The sequence below is a fragment of the Pelodiscus sinensis genome, chromosome 13 (genome assembly GCF_049634645.1).
Source record: "Pelodiscus sinensis isolate JC-2024 chromosome 13, ASM4963464v1, whole genome shotgun sequence".
Classification (NCBI taxonomy): domain Eukaryota; kingdom Metazoa; phylum Chordata; order Testudines; family Trionychidae; genus Pelodiscus; species Pelodiscus sinensis.
This window is the reverse complement of record NC_134723.1, coordinates 23,037,239-23,061,372: the sequence shown is the minus strand read 5'-3', so window position 1 is coordinate 23,061,372 and position 24,134 is coordinate 23,037,239. Positions and strand designations below refer to the sequence as shown.

The 24,134-nt window shown below is 42.7% G+C and overlaps 1 protein-coding gene across 4 annotated transcripts in view; it reads right to left on the bottom strand.

Moving 5' to 3' along the window:
* Positions 1-2,165: 2,165 nt before the first annotated feature.
* LAS1L (LAS1 like ribosome biogenesis factor) overlaps positions 2,166-24,134 on the bottom strand; it is a 62,874-nt gene continuing 40,905 nt past the window's right edge. For 2 of the 4 annotated variants that reach the window (XM_006136144.4, XM_075940833.1), the window contains 2 exons: positions 22,002-22,149; positions 2,166-2,543 (listed from right to left, as the gene is read on the bottom strand). In XM_006136144.4, coding sequence (XP_006136206.2) covers positions 2,453-2,543; positions 22,002-22,149 — 239 coding nt within the window. In that variant the 3' untranslated portion in view covers positions 2,166-2,452. Of the gene's footprint in view, positions 2,544-14,338; positions 17,476-22,001; positions 22,150-24,134 lie in introns of those variants that run through there. The other 2 variants (XM_025178017.2, XM_025178018.2) reach the window with 2 other exon arrangements.

Here is a 24,134-nt window from a genome sequence, read left to right as displayed (position 1 = left end):
TTCATAATTCCTTACTCTCGTTAGTCCAAATCTAAAGGCTTCTTATGTAAGTGCATGTTTCCGTTTACTTGACTACTGTTTAATTTCTTTAATAAATGATTTGTACAATGCTGATTCTACAGACTTATTTTCTATGGACATTTCAGTAGCACATCATCAGTACCCAGCATCTACCCATTTAAAATATTCAGGGTTTTTATTAATTACTTTTCAAGTCAATCTGTAAATGGAAATCTAAATTAACATGCCCTAATAATATAGGTTATTTGAAATCTGTTTTGCTGCTTCCATAAAATGTCCCCATGCAAGAATCCGTTTAGCATGAATGTATTAAAGACACATGAAGATATGTTCATAGACGTAGATACAATAGCCAAGTCATTACATAAAACATTCTGCAGTGTGTTATGCTGACTTGTGTTCAAAGCCAAAGTTATCTTAGAAGCTTTACTAATTAGTTCCAATAATTAATATATTAGTGGGCAGATTCAAATTCTGATATTGGGAGCCAGGGACAATTCATTCAGCTTAGGGATGTTAAATTGCATTTAATCAACTAGCTGATGGAATTTCCATCAACTAGTCAATTAGTTGATAAGGGGAGAAACTGGAGCATCTGGGACTGGGCACAAGCCAGGAAACAGCTGATTCTTGGCTCATGCCCAGTCCCCCACTTTGCCTCTGCTTCCTCTGCCCTCCACAGAGACAGTGCTGGGGGGGGGGGGGGAAACCAGCTTTCAAGCCAGCTCCCCCCAGCACCAGCTCCTGCTCCCACCCCTTGCTGCCTCTGATTGAGGTAGTAAGGGAGGGGAAGCGACTAGTTGAGTCACTACTTGACTATCCTATATGCTTATGCTTATTGGTTAGTCGACTAGTTGCTTACATCCCTAATTCAGATATATGTCTCTGGCTCCCTAACCTCTGTTAGCAATTAAGGGCCAGAGGCTCTAATCCACTTATGCAGATGGAGGAATGCAGGAAATACCAAAAAGTGGGTTGGTCAAAGGCAAAGGGAGTCACAGTTCAATGGCAATCTTCTTCCCCCAAGAATCCAGATTCACGCTGCATGCCCAGACCCAATATTCATCCCTGTGACAATTTATCAGGCACCTCCCCTACCGACTATCTATAACTTCCTCTTAATTGTGGCTTTTCAAATAGCTTTCTATGCAGAGGAACGAGCTTGTCTCTGGATATCTTATGTGGGATGGGGAAACATTCAAATGCTTTAGAACACATCTATCATGGTTTCTTCATCCAGTCCTTTTGTACTTCTAGTAGAGAAAGCAACCAAGTTTGCTTGGCAAGATTTAAATTCACAATATCTGATGCACATTTCTAATAAGATTACTGAACATCTAGAAGATAAAGGAATCAGGGCAGTTGGCAAAGTTCACATTTTACCTTTTGCATACTGGGACCTCAATCCTGGAATTGCAACTGTGAATCCTTGCAGTATCGGGGCCTTTATTACTTGCTTTGCTAACCTTTCTGATGTGTAATAAGCAGAAACCTTAAAGTCAGGTCATTGATCAAAGCCCTCACCAAGCCTGGAGGTAGCTTGTTCTCTTGCAACTGTTCCAGCATCTTGTCCCAAAACATTAACTGTGAGGCCACAGGACAGTTCTGGGATTTTTATGCAAACTGACTTTCCTGTTAAGAATAGCACCATGTAAGTTTACCACATGGGTAACATCTGATTAAACAGGTAGTCTTTTGCATCTAACCACTTTTTAACATTAAGACCCTGTCTTTCCTGACAAGAGAAATCCAGCATGTACATGATGAAGGCCAAGTCTATACTAGACCTGGAAGGTCTGCTTAACGTACACAACTCTACCTATGTAAATAACGTAACTGGAGTCAACGTACCTTAAGCTGAGATTTGCTCCATCGCCACTCTGGGAGATTGATGGGAGCAAATGCTCCCGTTGACTTCCCTTACTCCTCGCAAATCAGGGAGTATAGGCACTGACTCGGGGCTAGATCAAATGCTAGAAGGTCAATCCCTGGCGTAGTAAGTATAGATGGAGCCTTAATCATGAGAGGAACAGGAATATGAGCTTCATTGAAAAAGAAAACACTCATAGTGACCTATTAGAAAACAAGTATATTTTTCCTAGCACAAATTAACACAAAAAGGAAGCCAAAACCCAGAAAGAAGGTTCACTTTTAACTGTGGGATATTTTATTAAATACAAAAAGTTCAAGAAAAACTGACGGTACCAATGTATGTTCACACTAAAACTATATTTCACATTGCTCAGTTTAAAAGAGCTAAAAATTAACTTTTGGTGTTAAACTAGAGTTACTAGACAAATGATCTCAAGCACCAATCAACTTACTAAGTAGTCAAATACACTTATATTTCCCCTAGGAATTTTTTTCATGATAGACTAGTCTAATATCACAGTGTCTAATATCTTTGTGCCACTTGTCTAAAACTGGGTTCTTAGAAGAGCTGAAGGCCACTTTTTATTCTATGGAGGTCACTCTGGGTCCACAATAATCCTTCCATCACCGCTCCAGTCAATTCAGGAGAGCTGCAGAAAGAAAGAAAAAGAGCAATTTAAAAGCCCTGGTAATGTGGGCAAGAGCTAAAGGAAAGAAAAATCAAGTTGTGTAAAGGCTGGAAGGTCCCCTGTCAATATTCAGGATCAGCTATGAAGTTGCTTTCCCCCTCCCTGGGTTAACAATAGCTGCTCACGTGAAAGACGTAAATGGTGCAGAATTACCCGTGCAATAGTATCTCAGCTGATCTGCTCTTTGGAATCAGAAATATTTATATCATCAGGCAACATATTAGCACAGCAAGCAAGCTACTTGAGACCTGCCTGGGCTAGATCCATGGTATGCACCATACAAGTAGGTCCAAGTCTGCCAGCCATGCTGGAGCAGCCATTTTCTATTGCTGCAATCCTTGCTCAGGATGTAATTACCCTGCTGTCAACAAGGAGCACAGAGGATGAACATCATCAGGAATGCTCCCCCATTAGCAGGATGATAAATCAGTACAATGGGAAGGGTGGTTTTGAAATAAAGGTGCAGCTCTGGGAGTCTCCTGGCTCGACCAATGACTTCCACTGCTTAGATGCTCCTAGGATCTTTTGTGCCAAGCCCACCTCAGTGCTTATTGGTAAGTGGAGCTCCTCAGCACTACCACCATGCAAATAACTTATAGAAACAAGAATAGTTTTGTTTAAGGAATTGTTTTGGGCAACACCTGCAACCTTCTAAGCCATATCCAGACATAGAAGGTGATTCACACTCATGACTGGCATAAAGAACCATTTCCACTGAACAAATTGCCCTCTATGGGGAGGTTTAAAACTGTTTCCTAGGGAGACCAACTGGGGAACACAGATAAGCCAAGCTATTCCCATTAACACTTCAAGATAAATGTGGCTGAAACATGTCAAGACAATACCAGCTTGTTAGAAGACCATCTAATCATAAGTTTTACATTTTTATTCATTTTCCTGAAGTTGAGATGTGAATCAGTTAAATTTAACAGGTGGTATTCTCTTCGATCCTTCCTGTCAAAGGTAGGGGCCCGGGCAGAGAGAGGTGCATCCTGGAGGTGAATGCCTGGCTGCGAAGATGGTGTCGCCAGGAGGGATTCGGCTTCCTTGATCACGGGGTGCTCTTCCAGGAAGTACTGCTTGGCGGAGATGGAGTTCACCTTTCCAGGAGCGGGAAGGCCTTGTTTGGACACAGACTGGCTAACCTTGTGAGGAGGGCTTTAAACTAGGTTCGACAGGGACAGGTGAGCAAAGCCCACAGGTAAGTGCTGAATGTGCGGGACTGGGAGATGGGTTGGAAATGGGGGGGGACTGTGATGCCACATTTCTGAGTTATTTTGACACAAAGTGAAACCTGTGCTAAAGACCCCAAGTCCAGTGAGAGAAAGTGCTGCTGTCAGAAGTAGTAAATTCACAGTTTCTCCAAATTTCTTCAAAGATCGCCTCTACCAGGCAGTGGGACTTCAATTGGTCTCTTACATTTTGGAAGGATGACTAAATATTAACTGGATCTTCTTGGGTAACATGAAAAGATTGCTTTGGGCCCAATCCTAGCTTAAAATAAAATTGGATCAGGTGCTCTGTAAGCAGGTTGGGAAGTGGTCTCATTTGGCAATTATTATTAGGTATTATTTTCATAATGTAGACATTGCCATCATGGTACAGATAGATACATTTCTCAGTTTCTTATATAAAATAGCCCGGCCCCAATGATCTTCATGGGCAATGTATCTTTCAAGCAGTGCTGGTGAGGGTTAGTGACATGATCTTCTCCACCCTGTAATTTGTCATGGTTAGTTCAGTATTGTCATTCTGGCTTGTGGAAACGGAGGACACTTGATGATTTTGCAGTAACTTAAAAAATGCTGTTGCAATACACCTCATTAGGGATGTAAATTCCCATTCGTCGATTAACCGGTTATTGTTAGATCACACTGGGGTTGCCACCGGCTCCCAATCCCGTCCGGATCAGCCCCTGTCCACAGGAAGCTGGACTCCCCAGAGAGAGGCTGTTCTGGACACTGGCACAGTCTCTCCCTGTGGGGCCCCCAAATTCCCCAGAGACGGGGGTTGCTCAGGACAAGAATAACCCCTGTCTACAGCAGGCTCTCTGCAGGGCTGGAGCAGTCCTCTTTCTGAAGCAGGTGGGGAGCTGCGCCAGCCCCCTCTGATTGCCACTTAATTGGCACTGGTAGGCAGCATCCATTAAGAGGACTATGGAAGTTGTCCCATGACATTCTGGGATAGTTCTGGATGATTCCCAGGCTTTGAGTCAATGCGGCACTCGATTTTTTGATTTTTTTTTTAATTAATGACCATACTGGGTTAGACCAAAGGTCCATCTAGCCCTGTAGACTGTCTGCCGACAATAGCCAGAGCCAAGTGCCCCGGACGGGGTGGACCAAAGACAATGATCAAGCGATTTGTCTGGTGCCATCAATCTCCAGCCTCTGACAAACAGAGGCCAGGGATACCATTCCTACCCCTTGGCTAATAGCCTTTTATGGACCTAACCTCCATGAATTTATCTAGCTTCTCTTTAAACTCTGTTATAGTTCTAGCCTTCACAGCCACCTCTGGCAAGGAGTTCCACAGGTTGACTATGCACTGTGTGAAGAAGAAGATTCGCTTATTAGGTTTAAACCTGCTACCCATTAATTTCATTTGGTGTCCTCTAGTTCTTATATTATGAGAACTAATGATTAACTTTTCTTTATTCACCCTCTCCACACCACTCATGATTTTACAGACCTCTATCATATCCCCCCCTCAGTCTTCTCTTTTCCAAACTGAAAAGTCCCAGTCACTTTAACCTCTCCTCATACGGGAACTTTTCCAAACCCCTAATCATTTTAGTTGCCCTTTTCTGAACCCTTTCCAAGGGCAAAATATCTTTTTTGAGGTGAGAAAACCACATCTGTGCACAGTACTCAAGATGTGGGCGTACCATAGTTTTACACAGGTGCAGTAAGATATTCTGTCTTATTTTCTATCCCTTTCTTAATAATTCCTAAGATTCTATTTGCCTTTTTAACTGCCGCAGCACACTGTGTGGACATTTTCAGAGAACTATCCACCATAACTTCAAGATCTCTTTCCTGATTTGACGTAGCCAAATTAGCCCCCATCATACTATTTGTATAGTTGGGGTTATTTTTTCCAACGTGCATTACTTTACACTTATCCACATTAAACTTCATTTGCCATTTTGTTGCCCAATCACTCAGTTTGGTGAGATCTTTTTGAAGTTCTTCACAGTCTGCTTCTGTCTTGACTATCTTGAACAGTTTAGTATCATCCGCAAACTTTACTACCTCACTGCTTACCCCTTTCTCCAGATCAGTGGTCTCCAACCTTTTTAAGCACAAGATCACTTTTTGAATTTAAGTCAGTCCAAGATCTACTTCAAACCCAAATACCTCTGCTCCGCCCCTTCACCTAGGCCACACCCTCCTCACTCTGTGAAGATGGGGACAGGGTCATAGTGACATCAGTGCCCCCCTGCCTCTGTCACCCCTACTCTGCACAACAAGCAGGAGGCTTTCAGGAAGCAGCTCTGAGCAGGAGCAGCAGAGCAGTGTGGTGAGGGGCAGCTGAAGTGCTGGCACTCGATACCCTTCCAGCCAAACCAGTCAGGATCACCTGTCAGAGTCTCCAAGATCTACCAGTAGATCCTGATCTACCGGATGGTGACCATAGCTCTAGATCATTTATGAATAAGTTGAATACGACTGATCCTAGGACTGAGCCTTAGGGGACACCACTAGTTACCCCTCTCCATTCTGAAAATTTACCACTTATTCCTACTCTTTGTTTCCTGTCTTTTAACCTGTTCTCAATCCATGAAAGGACCTTCCCTCTTATCCCATGACAATGTAATTTACACAAGAGCCTTTCGTGAGGGACTTTGTCAAAGGCTTTCTGAAAATCTAAGTATACTACATCTACTGAATCCTCCTTGTCCACATGTCTGTTAACCCCTTCAAAGAACTCTAATAGATTAGTATTTCCCTTTACAGAAACCATGTTGACTTTTGCCCAACAAATTATGTTCTTCTACGTGCCTAACAATTTTATTGTTAACTATTGTTTCGACTAATTTGCCCGGTACTGAAGATAGACTTACCGGTCTGTAATTGCCAGGATCACCTCTAGAGCCCTTTTTAAATATTGGTGTGATGTTAGCTATCTTCCAGTCAGTAGGTACGGAAGCTGATTTAAAAGATAGATTACAAACCACAGTTAACAGTTCTGCAATTTCCCATTTGAGTTCTTTTAGAACCCTTGGGTGAATGCCATCCAGTCCCGGAGCTCTGTTAATGTTTTTCTATTTATTCCAAAACCTCCTCTAATGACACTTCAATCCAGGACAATTCCTCAGATTCATCTCCCACAAAGGACGGTGCAGGTTTGGGAATCTCCCCAACATCCTCAGCCATGAAGACTGATGCAAAGAAATCATGTAGCTTCTCTGCAATGGGTTTATCATCCTTGATTGCTCCGTTTGTATCTCGATTGTCTAGGGGACCCACTGTTTTTTTAGCAGGCTTCCTCTTTCTAATGTACTTAATAAACATTTTGCTATTGTTTATGGAGTTTTTGGCTAGCCGTTCCTCAAAATCTTTTTTTGCTTTTCTTATTACATTTTTACACTTGATTTGACAGTATTTATGTTCCTTTCTATTTATCTCACTGGGATTGGACTTCCATTTCTTGAAAGATGCCTTTTTGTTCCTCACTGCTTCTTTAACGTGGTGGTTAAGTCACTGTGACTCTTTTTTAGGTCTCTTACTATGTTTTTTAACGTGGAGTATACATTTAAGTTGGGCCTCTATTATGGTGTCTTTCAACAGTTTCCATGTAGCTTGCAGGGATTTGGCTCTCGTCACTGTGCTTTTTAATTTTTAACATCCTCATTTTTGTGTAATTCCCCTTTTTGAAATTAAATGCCAGAGTGCTGTTCTTCCCACCACAGGAATATTAAATGTTATTATATTATAGTCACTATTCCCAAGCGGTCCTGTAATAGTTACCTACTGGACCTGATCCTGTGCTCTACTCAGGACTAAATTGAGAATTGCCTCTCCCTTCGTGGGTTTCTGTACCAGCTGCTTCAAGAAGCAGTCATTTAAGCCATTGAGAAATTTTCTCTCTGCATCTCTTCCTGAGGTGACATGTACCCAGTCAATATGGGGATAATTGAAATTCCCCATTATTATAGAGTGCTTTATTTTGGTAGCCTCTCTAATCTCCCTTAGCATTTCAATGTCACTATCACTGTCCTGGTCAGGTGGTTGATAATATATCCCTACTGCTATATTCTTATTATTGGAGCATGGAATTACTATTAATAGTGATTCTATTGAACATGTTGATTCATTCAAGATTTTTATTTAATTTGATTCTACGTTATCTTTCACATACAGTGCCACTCTGCCACCCACACGGCCTGTTCTATCCTTCCGATAGATTTTATATCCCCGTATGATTGCGTCCCACAGATTTTCCTCATTCCACCAGGTTTCTGTGATGCCTATGATGTCAATCTCCTCCTTTAATACAAGGTACTCTAGTTCACCCATCTTATTAGTCAAACTTCTAGCATTTGTGTAGAAGCACTTTAAAAATTTGCCACTGTTTATTTGTCTGCCCTTTCCTGATGTATTAGATTCCTTTGTATGTGGTTGTTTGTCTGCTCTAGAGAATGTCCATCAATGGATTCTCCTCTAAGAGAAGTCTCCGTCCGCTTTACGTGCTTCTCTGCACCAATTGGCTTTCCCCCATCTCCTAGTTTAAAAACTGCTCTACAGCCTTTTTAATGTTCAGTGCCAGCAGTCTGGTTCCACCCTGGTTTAGGTGGAGCCTATAGGCTCCCCCTCTCCCAAAAGTGTCCCCAGTTCCTAATAAATCTAAATCCTTCCTCCCTATACCATCGTCTCATCCACGCATTGAAACTCTGAAGCTCTGCCTGCCTACCTGGCCCTGTGCACGGAACTGGAATCATTTCTGATAATGCTACCATAGAGGTCCTGGATTTCAGTCTCTTTCCAAGCAACCTAAATTTGGCCTCCAGGACGTCTCTCCTACCCTTTCCTACATCATTGGTACCTACATGTACCATGACTACCGGCTCCTCACCAGCACTACACATAAGCCTATCTAGATGCCTCGAGAGATCTGCAACCTTCGCACCAGGCAGGCAAGTCACCATACGGTTCTCCCGGTCATCACAAAACCAACTATCTATGTTTTTAATGATCAAATCACCCACTACTAACACCTGCCTCTTCCTGTCAACTGTCGTTCTCTCCCCCTCAGAGGTATCTCTAGTGTGAGAGGATACCACAACATCCTCTGAAAGGAGGGTCCCAACTATGGGATGGTTTCCCTCTGCTCCCACTGAATGCTCTGCTTCCCTGAGTTTTTCATCCTCCTTAAGAGCACTGGGGCTTTCAGACTTGGAGGTGGGACAGTACTACAGTGTCCCAGAAAGTCTCATCAACATATCTCTCTGCCTCCCTTAGCTCCTCTAGTTCAGCCACCCTGGTCTCCAAAGCCCGAACTCTGTTTCTGAGGGTCAGGAGCTCCTTACAACGGGTGCACACATATGCTACCCGCCCACAGGGCAGGTAATCATACATGTTACACTCGACGCAATAAATAGGTTAGCCCCCACTCTGCTGCTGGGCTTCTGTCTGCATTTTTCTTATGAATAAGTTTAATTATAAACTGGGCTTCTTTTTAAATGTCTGGAATATAGATTATGATAAAAGTTATGTTTAAAGAAGATCAGAAGTAACTAGCACCCTCTAAACTCCCCTCTCAAAACTCCCTCCTGTTCGCAAGCACCCTGGTCGCTTACTAGCAGGCTTTATAAGCTCTGGCCTCCCTGAAAGCTCCTCCCTCCAGCTACAGCTCGACAAATGAGCAGCGAGTTTGAGATTTCAAACCCTAATCAAGGGTCACAGCTTCCAACTGGCAGCCTGAGCACACGGCCTTTCAAACAAAAACAAACACACAGCTCAGCACTCTAAACTCCAAAACAGACACAGAGAAACACAAGCCCAGAACCCCAAAAACAAAAACCCCCACACTCCAGACAGCCATTTACCACAAAGTGCTGTAAATCGCCCCTTCCTTCACCAGGATAGCCCCTCTCAAAACTCCCTCCTGTTCGCAAGCGCCCTGGTTGCTTACTAGCAGGCTTTATAAGCTCTGGGGCTGCATCTATACTGCAAAGTAATAGGACTTAGATCCTGGATCTCATCTTGAATCAGGGTTGTACCCCTAGCACTGCAGTGTCATGGGACCCTGGGTTAATCCAATTGCAGTGTAGTTGCATGGGATGCTTCTATGGGGCCCAAACCCGTCCCTATTGGTAGAGGATGGTGGGAGGACGGGTCACACAACACCCTTTACTTTCAATCATGCGTTCATCTTGAAGTACTACCTAGGCCTGGGACTTCCTGTGGCAGGTGGGCGAGGCCTAAGAGGTCAGGGGAGTGGCTAAGGTGTCCCTATTTTGGACTCAGAAAATATGGTCACCATATCACTGCACCACCACCCAGGAGACACCTGAGGTAAGCAGTGTCCAGCTAGAGCCAGCTCTGAACCCTTGCCAGAGTCATGAATCCCCTCCGGCACACCAAGACCCTGTCCCAGCCCTGAGCCTCCTGTACCCAAACTTCCTTACAGAGCCTGTACCCTAAACCCCTCCTGCACCCCAAGCTCTTGCCCCAGGCTTAGCTCAGAGCCCCTCTCACACTCCAAATCCCTTAGCCCAAGACCAGAGTCTGCGTCCCAACCCTCTGCCCCTGCCTGGTGAAGAGAGAGAGGAAAGGTGGGAGGACAGAGTGAGCAGGGGTAGGATCTTAGAAATGGGGCACAAAGGCGGTGGGGTGAGGGTATTTGGGTATGAGGTAGATCCTGGATGGCACAAATTCAAAAAGTGATCTTGTGCTTAAAAAGATTGGAGACCCCTGGTCGAAAGGATTCACCTGAAACCTGTACTCTGGAGTTGTGGAGAACAGAAGGAAAACTGTGCTGTCAATTTCAAGTTTTTCTGTTTTTCTTCTTCTCATGCTCAAGGACAGATCAAATTTTAGCTGCTACCCAGCATCCTCCACAATAAGTATATATTCTCTGCTGCCACACTATTTGATGTAACCCCTGGGTTTAAGATTCAGACTGCAGTGTCTCTTAGCTGCTGACTCATCACTCAAGGGCACAGAAATCCAGTGATTAATCAAGTCTATTAACATGAATCCTATTTCTGAAATGTCAAAACTACCTTTTGACATGATCTCCAAGGATGTGCTGCGTCAGCAGCTACGCGCAGCCACCCACACAAAGAGATCCCTTCTGGCTATCTTATTGCCAACAAAGCTATTTCCCCCTACTCTTGGGAGAATTGAGTGATGAGAGTACCAGAGAGGTGCAAGAACAAAAGAAGAGCCTCTTTCTGAAGAAATGGGAAGAAATTCAAGACTTAGCAGCACCATTCTTAAACCACTAGAAGCCAAAGATAACCACTGTATTGGAAGGCAGGTAAAACTCTTCTATTGGGACCTACAGTAATTCCTAATTTATCCTCTCTTCCCAACCAAGCTTTGAGCTGGGACACACCATCTAGTAATTTGCCCTCTACTGCTGAGATTGTAGATTTGTGGCCAAGAGCAAATCTATATTTTTAAGTTAAAAAAATGAACTAAGACATAGTGATGTGTGCACAAGGACAACTCTCATGAAAGACTCCAGCCTGAGGGTTACTTTCAACAGCAAACAATTCCCTACATGCTCATCTGCATGGCTATGTTTGCCCTGGGTGATGGAGAGGAGAGGAGAGGAGAGGCTTGAACAAGACATTTGGTTCCCTAACAGTTCAGAGGAGTCTAGCTTTACAGCTATCTGCAGAGGGAGATTTTCCTATTGAAATCCTGATAAAATACTTGTGTGGAGGGAAGACAAAGATACGCTACCCACATTAGACTGCATCCTGAAAGTGGCACTGGAGCTTGAGTCACAGTCGGTGTTCCCTGTAAGCTTGTGCGGCTACTCAGGAGAAAACCAAATGCTGCCCAGCTGATAAACCTAGCTTTGGGCGCTCTGTTAATGTTTCTACTGGTGGTGCATATACACATGCATCAGTGCACATATTTTGCACAGGAATGGCAAAAATCTATACATGGATGGAAAAGATTAGAGGGAACATTTGTCACAGTAACAGGCAAAAGTGTGTGTGTGCTAGTCATGCTAGTCTAGAATGATTTAATGAAGGCATTTCAAGGTGTGCAAATACATACAGGTGAAAGCAAAGTAGTACAATGTTGTAACAATGCTACCAATGCAGAATCCTCTGGGATAAGCAGCCATTACAGCAGATTTTCCTTGTAGTAATTTAAGTAATGGGTACTGAGAAGGCCTCATATGTCAAATCATAGATGCCATTCAGCAGAGTATCAGTGCTTTACTTAATTTAGATTAATATGAAATTAGTTCCTATATACAGAAAGTTTATATTCCAAGACCATCCACCCCCATAACTACCGTAACTAAGCTAATTTTCACTAAATTAAAAAAAAAAAACTAGGAGCAACACAAGCAAGCATTTGAACACTGACTTAAATACCAGGCTAGTTAAAAACTAGATGACACCCTGAAAAGGATGATCTTGCATTGGAGATGAGAAGAACTCATGGTAAGATTTTTCAGTCCACACCAGTCAAAGTGAAAATGGGACTTATGTGCTTTTAAAAGTTTTGAATGACTCGATACTGATAGCTCTTCCCATATGACCATCAGCAAGCAGGTGTTTGGCTAGAGCACACTGCATAAAGTCTTGGCAAACAAAAGCCACACTGAAAGACGAGAGCTAGTTCAACACAAAAGGAGAACTCAGTGACCAAGGCAGGTTACTTGCTTTCCTAGTAATGGAAAACTGCCATTATGCAGCATGGTGACAGACCTGCCTCCCCTCTCTCCCCCCAGTGACATAGACCCCCTTCTAAAACATAACTGATATATTGTCACACCCAGTGCAATAAAAAATTCTGGGGCTCGACTCAAATACTTGACTCAAAACGCACATCAGGATGTTTGCCCGGATCAATTATGTAACACCAGATTAACTGTCGCTCATAAAATATGAAACTGGGCCAACTGTTGAGCCAGAGCAAGGTGCTTCATAGAGGTTATAAAATTCACCACAATGGACAAGATGCAATAAAATCCCTATGGATGAAGTTCCTTCCTAAGCCCAAGTATTATGTGACTGGTTTATGCCCTGAAGCATGAGTCTTCTAACTAGCATCATTTTGCAGGATAATTTTTGCTGCTACATGGAATATCTAATTTTTTCTGATTCCTACTCAACTCAGTATCAGAGCGGTTTACATGTTAGTTTGTATCTGTAAAAACAACCAGGAGTCCTGTGGCTCCTTAATGATGCCACTCTAAGCTGCCACAGGACACACCCTTGTTTCTATTAAGCTCAGAGGATCAGTATCATCTTGTGGCAGCAAGTTCTAGACGCTGCACATTGGTTCTCCACAAATATTTCCTTTCCTCAGTTTCCATTTACTGCCCTTCAATTCCATGTGGTGTTCCTTAGTTATTTTTAATATAAGAAACAGGAAGCACCTGACTGAACTTCTCTACACTATTTGCTAATGGATCTACCTCTATCATAGCCCCTTTCATAAAATAAACAATTGCACCTAACTTTTGCACTCTCTCTCGTTATAGGAAAAGCTTTCCACTCTACTAATTCTCACCCAGTTCCCTTTTCTGGGCTTTTTCTATAATATCTATTGTGAGAGAGTTTCTAGAACTGACCCCAGTATTCCAGGTGATTTGTACCTTTGATTTACATATCATTTATCCTATTTTTGGTATTCTCCGTCCTTTATAATAATAGTTTCAGATTTTTTTTAAGGTGTCCAAAGAGCTGTTCACAATAATCCATCTGACTCCTTCTGAATAGTTCACTAGTTGAGAGTTTATCAATACCTACAAAGTAGTCTGAGTTGTTTCTTTGGTTGCCTCACCTCATATTTGTATATATCGAATTTACAATTATGTTGCCCAATTACCAAACTTTCCTCGCAATCCTCTAAACTTTACTAACATAGAATATGCAAGTGAAACAGTTTTACCTTCTCTCTTTTCACCCTGGATTAAAAATATATACCTAGCCTAGTAAGAATTCTTAAACAACTCTAACATTAACCTCCTTCTAGTTTGAAAGTTTAGCATAAATCACTAATTTGTCTTCTGTCTAACCATTTTCTAACCCATATAGTCAGTCTTTTTATAAAGAAGCTATTTTCCTCCAAAAGAAAATCCTTGTTCTCTATGGCTTCCACAATGGGCTGGAAGTCTCAGCTTGCTTTTGTGCATCCCAGTAAGAAATCATACACATAGGCTATGTCTACACTCGCAGCTCCTAGCGTGAGTAATATGCAAATGAGGCTAAGAGTGGCATATCGCTGAGCCTCATTGCATACCTAATGAGCCACCTTTTTTTTCCAGAAGAGGTTCTTGCATAAGAAGGGGTGTCTACACTGCCCCTTCTTGAGCAAGAAAAACCCTCTTGCGCAATGCCGTTACACCTATTGCCGTTCTTCCTGAAAAGTAATAGGTGTAACGGCATTGCGCAAGAGGGTTTCTCTTGCACAAGAAGGGGCAGTATAGATGCTCCTTCTTGCGCAAGAGCCTCTTCTGAAAAAAATGGTGGCTCATTAGGTATGCAAATGAGGCTTGGAGATATTCCATGCTTAGCCTCATTTGCATATTACTAATGCAAGAAGCTGCGAGTGTAGACATAGCCTATGTGTATGATTTCTTACTGGGATGCACAAAAGCAAGCTGAGACTTCCAGCCCATTGTGGGTATCCCACTTGATTCTGATATTTAGCCTTCTGATACAGAGCCTCAGGTGAACACAGCTAACAGAGAGGGCTCCTGCAAAACTCAAGACTAAGGGGGAGAGGACAGACAGGGTGAAGCTAGTTTCAACCTTCTAGGGCAACTAAATGTGTTTGACTAAAACCTTGGTGATATCAGCCAGCACTGTCTCCCCCACTGGGCTGTATCCACCTTAGCCTGTCAAAGAGTCATCCTCACTCTTACAATCATGAGATGTGTGAGTAGTACAAGAGCCAAGGTGGACTACGTGACCACATGTGAATGAGGGAAGTTGCCCCGTGCCAGAAAAAGGTTAATAACTTAAGAAGGCACAGCTAAAAACCACTGGTTCCAGTACCTACTCCAATGTCTCTATGTGCATTTACAGCATTCAACTGAGTTGTAAGCCACTGCCCATGTTTTTGTCATGAGTAGGTAAAATTTGTTTCAACAGGAGAGCCACCCTTTGCACTCACTGACGTAGCAGAAAGATCAGACTTAACAATACAGTTCTTGAAGCACACTTTTCCCTCTTGTCAAAGAGCCTTGGTACATGCAAAAAGTTGCCTATTCAACCACATTCTGGGCCTAACTCAAACTTTTCAAGGCTGGGTGCTGATGAGGTGAAGCCAAGCTCAGTCATTGCTGTGGCGTTGTTCCTAATCTGACCAAAGTGACCACTTCTGGAAGTCAGATACAAGGTTCAATGTGGTTAGTTCTAATAGTGTGTCATTTCTGGCAGTCACAATCACCCATACTCTGTGCTAATTCAGGAGAAGTGGTCATCAAAATCTCACTTTCCATCTCTTTACATCACCACTGGGCTGGCACTCTGGATTGAAAGTGTGTAACTAGACTGCACATCTCTGGAAATGGTGTGAAGAAACAGGTAATTTCATCAGGTTGCTTCAACATTATTGTACCGGTTGGGTTCAAAGACAGACCACAGTCTGCCATGCTGACTGCATAGAACCTATGGAATTAACTATACAGATGGCAACAGACTGCCTAATTTGGTCTCTAATAGGGATGTAAAATATAAACTGAATAACTGTGTAACTGCATCAAATTTTAGCAGTTACACAATTATTCAACAGTCCCTGGGGGTGAGACCAGCAGTCACTGAGCCCCCTGTCATCCCCTGCTGCTGTCTGTTTTTAAATTGGTTCCCCTCTGCCTCTGATACAGAGGCAGCAGCACAGGGTGGCGGCAGCCCCTGTCCATAGGAGGGAGGAGGCTAAGCTCCCTGCAGACAGACGCTGCATTGGCATTCCATGGAGCAGCTTCTATCCATGGAAGCATCCCCTCCCATGCTGCCTCCTCTGTGGGAAGCAACAAAGGAGGGCACAGACAGCTATGTGGAGCTGGCACACATGGAGAGCCAGCTTAAAAGCCAGCTCCCCATTCGTATCAGCTCTCACCTGCTGATACAGAGGCAGCAACATGGTTGGGATAAGCTGACTGCCACGTGTACCAGCTCCCACCTGCCCCCCTCATCCTCCCGGCTGCTGCCTCTCCATCAGAGGCAGCAACATGGAGGGAAGGGGCACAGGCAGCTCTATGAGATCCAGTGATGAGATCCAGGCACCAGCTCCCACCTCTCTCCCCTCCTCTCTGCCCCCTGACACAGAGCCCATGGGGGTGTGCATGTAGTCAACAGGATTAGCCGATAAGCCTAGACTTAGCACACTGACAAGCCTAGTCCCCAACATATGAAAGCAAGTTGAACTATCTTGGCCTGTTGATCTGAACATATCATCCTCTTCTTAAAATCCACTGCCGCCTCTTTGAACAGCATGTCAAGTTTAAAGCTCTCATCCTTGCTCTTCAAGGCCCCTACCACAACTTTGCCCCTATCTACATCTCAGTGCTTATTTCATCTTCCCTCCTCCCTCACCTTCATAAACAATGCCACAGCTGATTCCCAGTTTCTTTTCTCACTTCTATCTGCAACTAACATACAATATGAAGAAATGCCCTCCCACTGTACCAGTTCATATACCCACCGCCTTCTCATTTAAATCCTTCTTAAAGATTCACTCAGTGATTTTGCAATGCTTCCCAGGAGTGCATATAAAAATTCCAACTTCATCTATCCTATGGGTTTCCCAGGGCTCCAGACGTCTGTGTCAAATCTTTTAAATTGTGAACTGTTCCAGGCTGGGATTGTCTTGTGCACCTTGTATTTATATGCTTGCAACACATAGCATATGAATAGCATTTAAAGAAGACCCTGTCAACCCACAAAGTTATTTAGCTCTTTGGTTCTTTCGCACGGCCCTAAAATTGCCTACAAATATACAGAGCATAAAAACCAAAGAGGCACAATTAAGAATAAACATATGACACTAAGAAAAAAAACCCCAGGCCTCCTGGAAGCATTTCCCAGTGACAACATCTGTTAAGGCTATGGCAGCCTAAGGGCAATTAGAAACCTCTTTATTACTGCTATTTTATAATGTCTCCCAGCAACTCACAATTTCTACAAATATCACATCAAGTACTTGTTTCAACATCAAGTATTGTTTCACTAGGATTGTTTTTATTATTTTTTTAATAAAACATCCAATAAAGCAAATTGCTGAAGACTCTGGAGACAAAGGGGGACTTCATGTGGTCTAGTAGATCTTTTCAGTCTTTGATTGTTAGGATATGGGTATATTAGCATAGCATTGCTGTGCATTGTTAAAATGCTGCTACGTTCCATCCCGCAGAAGGCTGTATTTCAATGCTGGACAAGGTCATCTCTGTAGATACAGAGTTTACAAAGAGCTTGGGGTATCACTGTGATTAAAGGCACTTCAAGAAGCATAAGGACAGATTCATAGACTATAAAGCTGGAAAGGACCATTGTGATCATCTAGCCTGACTTCAGGTTTATACAACACAGGCAGCTCAAGCTGCATGTCTTTTGTGGTGCAGTGTTATGTGTGGGCTAGTTTCTGCTGTGTTGTAACTGCAAGGAGCTGCAGCTGTTAGGTGATTTCTTCAGGAAGGCAGCTGCATCCTCTACGTCACTTGCCCTCTTCCTCTTTCACTTCAAGAGATGCTAGGAGGGAGCAGAGAACTGAAGATAAAAGTGGTAAATAACCCTCACTCCCAACCACAAAACATTAAAAAAAGCCCAAGTCACAGAGAAACTACATTTCCAAAAGGTATCATTAGTTGTATGTAGCTGATTTTACTGATGGCTGTTTCTATAAACACTACCAGTTAAAGCTTCCCTGCCCTCCAGCACTACCACAAAAAGTTTTCCCCCAGCACTGGGAACTTATCTCAGGAAGCAGTTACTGCTCTCTTCAGGATTGGCTGTAGTCTTTCATACCATCAGAATGACACCAACATCCTTCCTCCCCACTCCTCTCTGAAAACACTCACCCACACCAACACATTTACTACTATATTCTGTTATTTCTATTCTGTTGCATTCACTTCTTTCACGCCCATGCAACACCAAATTACTGAGTGCTGAATCACTGACATAAATTATACAAGAAACAAAAAAATTCCAAATATCTCCCCCAGAATCACACAAATCCTAAGTGGGGAAGCATAGCGAATGACTTCTAAAGTCCTTTACGTTCAGAAATATAGACCACACACACACACACACACACACACACCCACCCACCCCTCTCCCTCTCCCTCTCTTCTGGACAGATATAGATATGCAGGTAAACCAGATGCCATTTGTCACTGATTGCTAGGAGGAGAATCATTATGGGGATTTCAGGGGGAATGATGCATGTACCCAGGGAATATTTTGCTGCAGGAAGTAAGTTAGCAGAAAGTTTTAAAGTACACTGAAAAGGGCTAAAATGGGTCAGATACCCAGATTGTCATTTGTGAATCTTTGGAGGATTCTGTGGACTTTCTTCCAAGCATTATTAAAACTGTACATGACTCTGTGGTAGAAGTGAAGGCACCACATGCATTTTTATAAATAATCTGTCAGTATAGCATGTATCCCTGTAAAGCCAGTTTAGATTTCATTCCCCAGGATCAAACAAATGTGCACATCCACTTTTCAGTTAAGTTTTTCCACCAAAAATAAAACATTCTACTCTGGTTATCAATCACTTATCCTTCAGTCAAAGTAAGAGCTGTGCATGAGTGTGGAGTGGAACTGTGTGTGGGAGACTGTTGGGGGGGGGGAGGAAGGTAGGAGAGTTACAATACTAGCTTTAAAACAGGCGAAATTGTAAGGCTTCTATCAAGTTAAGTATATTTCGCCATTGTTTCCTGTCTACTGCTCCATAGCTATGTTATGCCGTAAGGTCCTTTAGCTTTAGTAAAAACCTCTTACAAGTAAGTCTCCAACACATTAATTTCTATTCTACTTTTCTCTTCTTTGGCGACATCATCTGTTCAGTGTTTGGAACACTAATAGATTCATCTACCATTTTACCCACAGACATTCCAACTAGGGACGTAAAATCCTGTTTATCAGTTAACTTGTTAAACGTTAGATTTGAGTGGTTAACCGCTTAAAATGGGATCCCGCAGGCGGGGAGCTGTTCCAACCCAGCTGGGCCTGCTACTGCTCTAGCCTGGCCTGGCCGGGCACACCATGGGTGGAGGCTGCTTGGGCTGGGCTGGGACTGCCGCACCATGCCAGGCTGGGCCCACAGCACTACACTACAGGTTGAGCAGGGCCACCAATTAACCAGTAATCAGTAAGTATCACCCACTATGCATCCCTGCGAGCACTGGCTCCTGACTCCTTTCCCTCCCCCCTCCGCAGTCTCTGATACAGAGACAGAGGGACGGAGGGGCAGTTGCGTGTAACTGTGAGGGTTAAGCAATATGCCTAGACTCATCAGTTAACCGTGTACACATTATCTGCCCTCTCCAGGCTGGAAGGATCAGTTGGGACCAACTGCAAGCCTCACTTTTTACATATTCTCTAAACAGCTCATAAAACAACTGCAAGATCAGCAGTTATAAGGAGAAGGCTTTTAAATTCTGACATGTAACATTCTGGAAAAAATTATGCACTATGGGAGAAAGTCTCTCAAAGAATTTGCCTGGGATTTCTTCATGTTGCCACTGCTTTTGAGAGTTATAGCTCCTTATTTTTATTTAAGAAACATTTGTGAAGATCCTTAGTTTTGGCTTAAAAATATACAATTAAGTTCTCTGCAGTATTTGGTGTCTTTCAACCAATACTCTCAAAGCTTTATACACAGTAAACCGTGCAGCACAAGTGCAATTTCCAACAATGGTGCATTGCACTTAAAAGCTGTAACAACAAAGACAAATACAGTTTTTGCAAGGAAATTCTGGCAGGTTTTACCCTGAAAATTTCTATAGCCCCTACTGATAAGTATTATATGTCCAAAAATCCATAATCACCATGGTCCATTTTAACTCTGATCTACCAAAGGTGACATTCCATCAATTTCCCTGGGAGTGGAATGGCTGCTAGCACGTAGCATCACTATTCACCTGCTAGTTTCTTTTGTTGTGTTTGTTTCATAGCCTGAAAGACACCCAATAGTGAGTGGTTCTAGAGCTTGTTCAGTCTCTGGACCAATTATGGGAAAGATTCTTATATATCCACCACTCTCCCAACACCCCATCCTGAAATACATGGATCTCATGTTTCCTTTTCCAGAACACTAGGACAGGGTTTAAAGACCAGTTTGAGAACAACGGGTCTACAGGTTTTCAATGTGGTAGCTATTGTGAATGCACTGGGTAGAAATGCAGGAACTGCCATTTAGTTACATTTTGTTTTCTAAGAATAACCATTTCTATGCTCCTATACAGCAATGTAAGAGACAATTGATTTGACAGTGAAACAGTTTGCCACGACAGAGCTATTGGACTAAACAATTAATATGGAATTGCTAAATCCACATTAACCAGGACAGTCTCATTTCTATAGAAGGAAAGACTCAGCTAAAGCTTCCACCAACAGTACCATCATCTGCAGTGTAATTCTTCACTGAGGCTGGACACAACCCAATGGGTTAGACCTTTGGCTGTTATACATTGTGTAGCTTCTGTGAAGTTAGCGGTGCTATTTCAATTTATACCACAGCCACAAAAGGTTTGAAAATTCAACTCCTAACATTCTTCTCGGTCTGTGAATAGCCAGTAGCTTCCTGATGGGAAAAAGCAAAACCTACTATTGACTTTTGTTTTAAGAATGACAGAGAAGGGGGTGCTACATATTGGGACAGGTTTGAAGACAGGAATGCAAGGAGCTGGTCACCTTAGGAGGATAGTACTGAAGCTGTGAATCTAATTATCATGTACATCACTTATGTAAATTTATCTTATCAAGATAGAGAACTGCATTTAACAGTCCAACAGATTAAGACATTACCACAGATTTCCAGACAGGAAAAAAAAAAGATGGTTTTAAAATTGGTGGCAATTACAAAAACAAATCTCATTATATTATTTCTGGTGGGAAAAGATATAGAGGAAAAAAATTACTGTATGGTAAGATTCTTCCAGTCAGAAAATGATTGCCACTGCTTTCTGAAGATGCTGTATGAGATGCAGGGCATTTGCAAAGCACTCCCATGCAAAGATAACTTTTGTTCCAATATACTCACCCTGATTTTCTGAAGGTTTACAGAAGTATACACAAGGTCTCATAGGGGAACAAAGCATGGTGAGCACAGCCATCAGTGATGCCTGAGTCACTTGTGGTTAACCAGAGACTGGTAGCTGGGAGTTTACTATTTTGATAAATGAACTCACTTAGTAAACATTCTGTAAGTCACATAAAGCAAATGAAGTGAGACAAGTTTCTATTTGCTCATACCATTTCCATGCATATTCATCTCCTTTATGTAAAAGAAGCATCATTCTATATTACAACATATATTACGCAAGTACCCATTTCCTGGAGTCCGCTGTGGAGTACCTGCTATCAAAGTACCTCAAAGAGCTTTTACAAACACTTGTGCATTAACCCTCAACACCCGCCCGATGTAAGATAAGCCAATATGGTAACACAGATGCACAAAGAAGTTAAACGACCTATGGTCCTACAGTGACTATGTGCTAGAGACAAGAACACAACCCAAGTCTCCTGGCTTCCAGTACAGTGATTTAGCCACAAGACCATGCTACTTCTCATTAAAGGAGTCCTGACCACATCACATCACATCACAGAGCTGCTGTTCTGGATACTTGAAGGATCTGAGTAGGAAAGAGTGAGTGAGCACTGGCCTCATTGAATGAGTTTGCCAGTAGTTAATATGAATACAATTTGGACTACCACGTTGCCTTGTTAATTCATCTTATCAAAGTAGAGGACTCTATGCCTCCTGACCTCTTTCCCGTGAGATTCAACCAAACACTTTTAAAAAGTCTGTTTTGAGCAAAGTAATACACTCCAGCCTCTTCCTGTATCTTCATTAAACTAAAAGTCAATGAGATGCTAGCGCAGAGAGAGAGAGAGAACAAACAGTTAAACATTTCTCAAACTGCTACAACCATTAACAGAAACTGCTGTGTCAGACTCTTCTTGCGGTGGTTGTACAGTGCTAAGAATAAACATGATGTACTTGAGAGACACAATGACAGAAAACCCCCACCCACATCACTACTCACTTCATACTCGGGGAGTTCCTTCCGTCATCTTTTGTCACTGGTTGATCAAGCATAGACATCATAGAATAACTATCCACCAGTAGGTTATCAGGGTCATCTGTCTGACCTGGAAGCTTCCCAAGAGGAAAGTCTTTCCACTGCACTCCATCTGAGTGGGAAAGCAACATTCATGGTATAAAACAAGAAGTCTGCACTTTCTAAAATTAGCATCAGAAAAGTATGTGGGCTGTTTGTGCATTTCGTAATAATCCTGTCAGAATTCTGTAACATACATCTAGGGAATAACATCCCCAAATTTTGACTCAGACTTATGCTACCATGACCTTCCTTTGGAAAAGTATCATGTGAAACAATGGGATACAATTCAACACCAAAATGTCAAAGATTCCCCATTGTGCAGCTTGTCCAAGCATTTTAGAGTATTCTGGGTTATTATACACCACTGATTCCAAGGTAGAGGGGATAATTCTTGTCATCCAATCTGACCTCCTGTATAACACAGGCAACAGAACTTTCCCCAAAATAATTCCTAGAACAGATTTAGTAGAAAAAACATCCAGTCTTGATTTAAAAGTTGCTAGTGATGTAGAATCCACCAAAATCCATGGAAAACTGTTCCAATAGTTAATTATAGTCTAACTTTGTCTTGCTTCATCCTCCAGACACTGGATTGTTTTATATCTTTTTCTCTGCTAGACCAATTATCATCAAATATCTGTTCCTCATGTAGTAGATACTAGGGATGTGAAGGAGTAGTCGACTATCCAATAAGCAGGAGCTTATCAGGTAGCACTTTTGACTACTCAATCACTCCCCCTCACTCCTTGCACTCTTAAAGGGACAGAGGAGCCGGTGTGCAAAGACTCTGGCTCATTCTCTGGTGCTCTGCCAGGTCTCAGGATAACCCTTACCCTGCCACTCTGCAGTTTTAAAAGGGATGCAGCAGCAGCAGCAGCCGCCGCCCCCCCGATCCCCTTCAGGACAAGCCAGCTGCAGCTGCAGTGTCCCTTTAAAAATGCAGAGGGGCAGCATGATGGGAACTAGGAGGCCAAATGCCGCTGCTGCATCCCATTTAAAAGTGCAGAGGGGCAGCATGAAAGTTGTCCTGAGACCCGGGGCGGTGGGGGAGGAAGGGGACCAGAGAATGAGCCAGTGTATTTGCACACCGGCTCCTCTGTCCCTTTAAGAGGCAGCCAGGAGCTGTGCTCAGACACAGCCTGAGCTGAAATGAGCGCTTAAAGCTCCCTTCCTTAACAACTTAGTCAAGTAGTCGATGGAAATTCCATTGACTACTCGACTAGCAAATTAATCAATACTTAACATCCTTAGTAAGTACTTATAAACTCTAATCAAGTTATCATTTAGCATTTCTTCATTAAAAGTTTGAGTTCCTTGAGTCTCACAATAGGTTGTTTTTTTTCCTAATCTTTTCATCTTTCTCCTCTGAACTCCAATTCATTAGCATCTTTCTTGAACTGTGGACACCTGTATTGACATAACACTCCAGAAAAGGTTGCACCCATGCCAAATACACAAGTAAAATAACCTCTCTGCTCTTATTTGAGATTCCCATTTATGCATCTGAGGATCACAATAGCCCAGTTAGCCTCCACAACACACAGAGCTCACATTCAATTGATTATCCGCTATGACCCCCAAATAGTCTTCAGTCATGTTCTAGAGCAATTTCTTGTATTTAAATTCAGGTTATTCTTTTAATTGACTTGTGGCACTTAAAAAGTGACAGATATTCATAAGTGTTAATTCAACATTATGCTTTGGGAAAGTGCCTGATTTGGTTCCCAAAAAGTCCAAGATCTAATACATGTAAAGAACCACTTGCACACATGTAAGACACTTTCCTATTCTAAGGAACAGAAACCTTCACGTTTGCCACCAGTAGCTTGCTCCTTGGGTGTCCAACCACAATAAACTCTTTGGGTATGTCTACACTACCACCCTAGTTCGAACTAGGGTGGTAATGTAGGCAACCGGAGTTGCAAATGAAGCCTGGGATTTGAATTTCCTGGGCTTCATTTGCATAAAGCCGGGCACCGCCATTTTTAAATGTCCGCTAGTGCGGACTCCGTGTCACGAGGAATAACGGTAGTTTGGACTAGGAAGCCTAGTCCG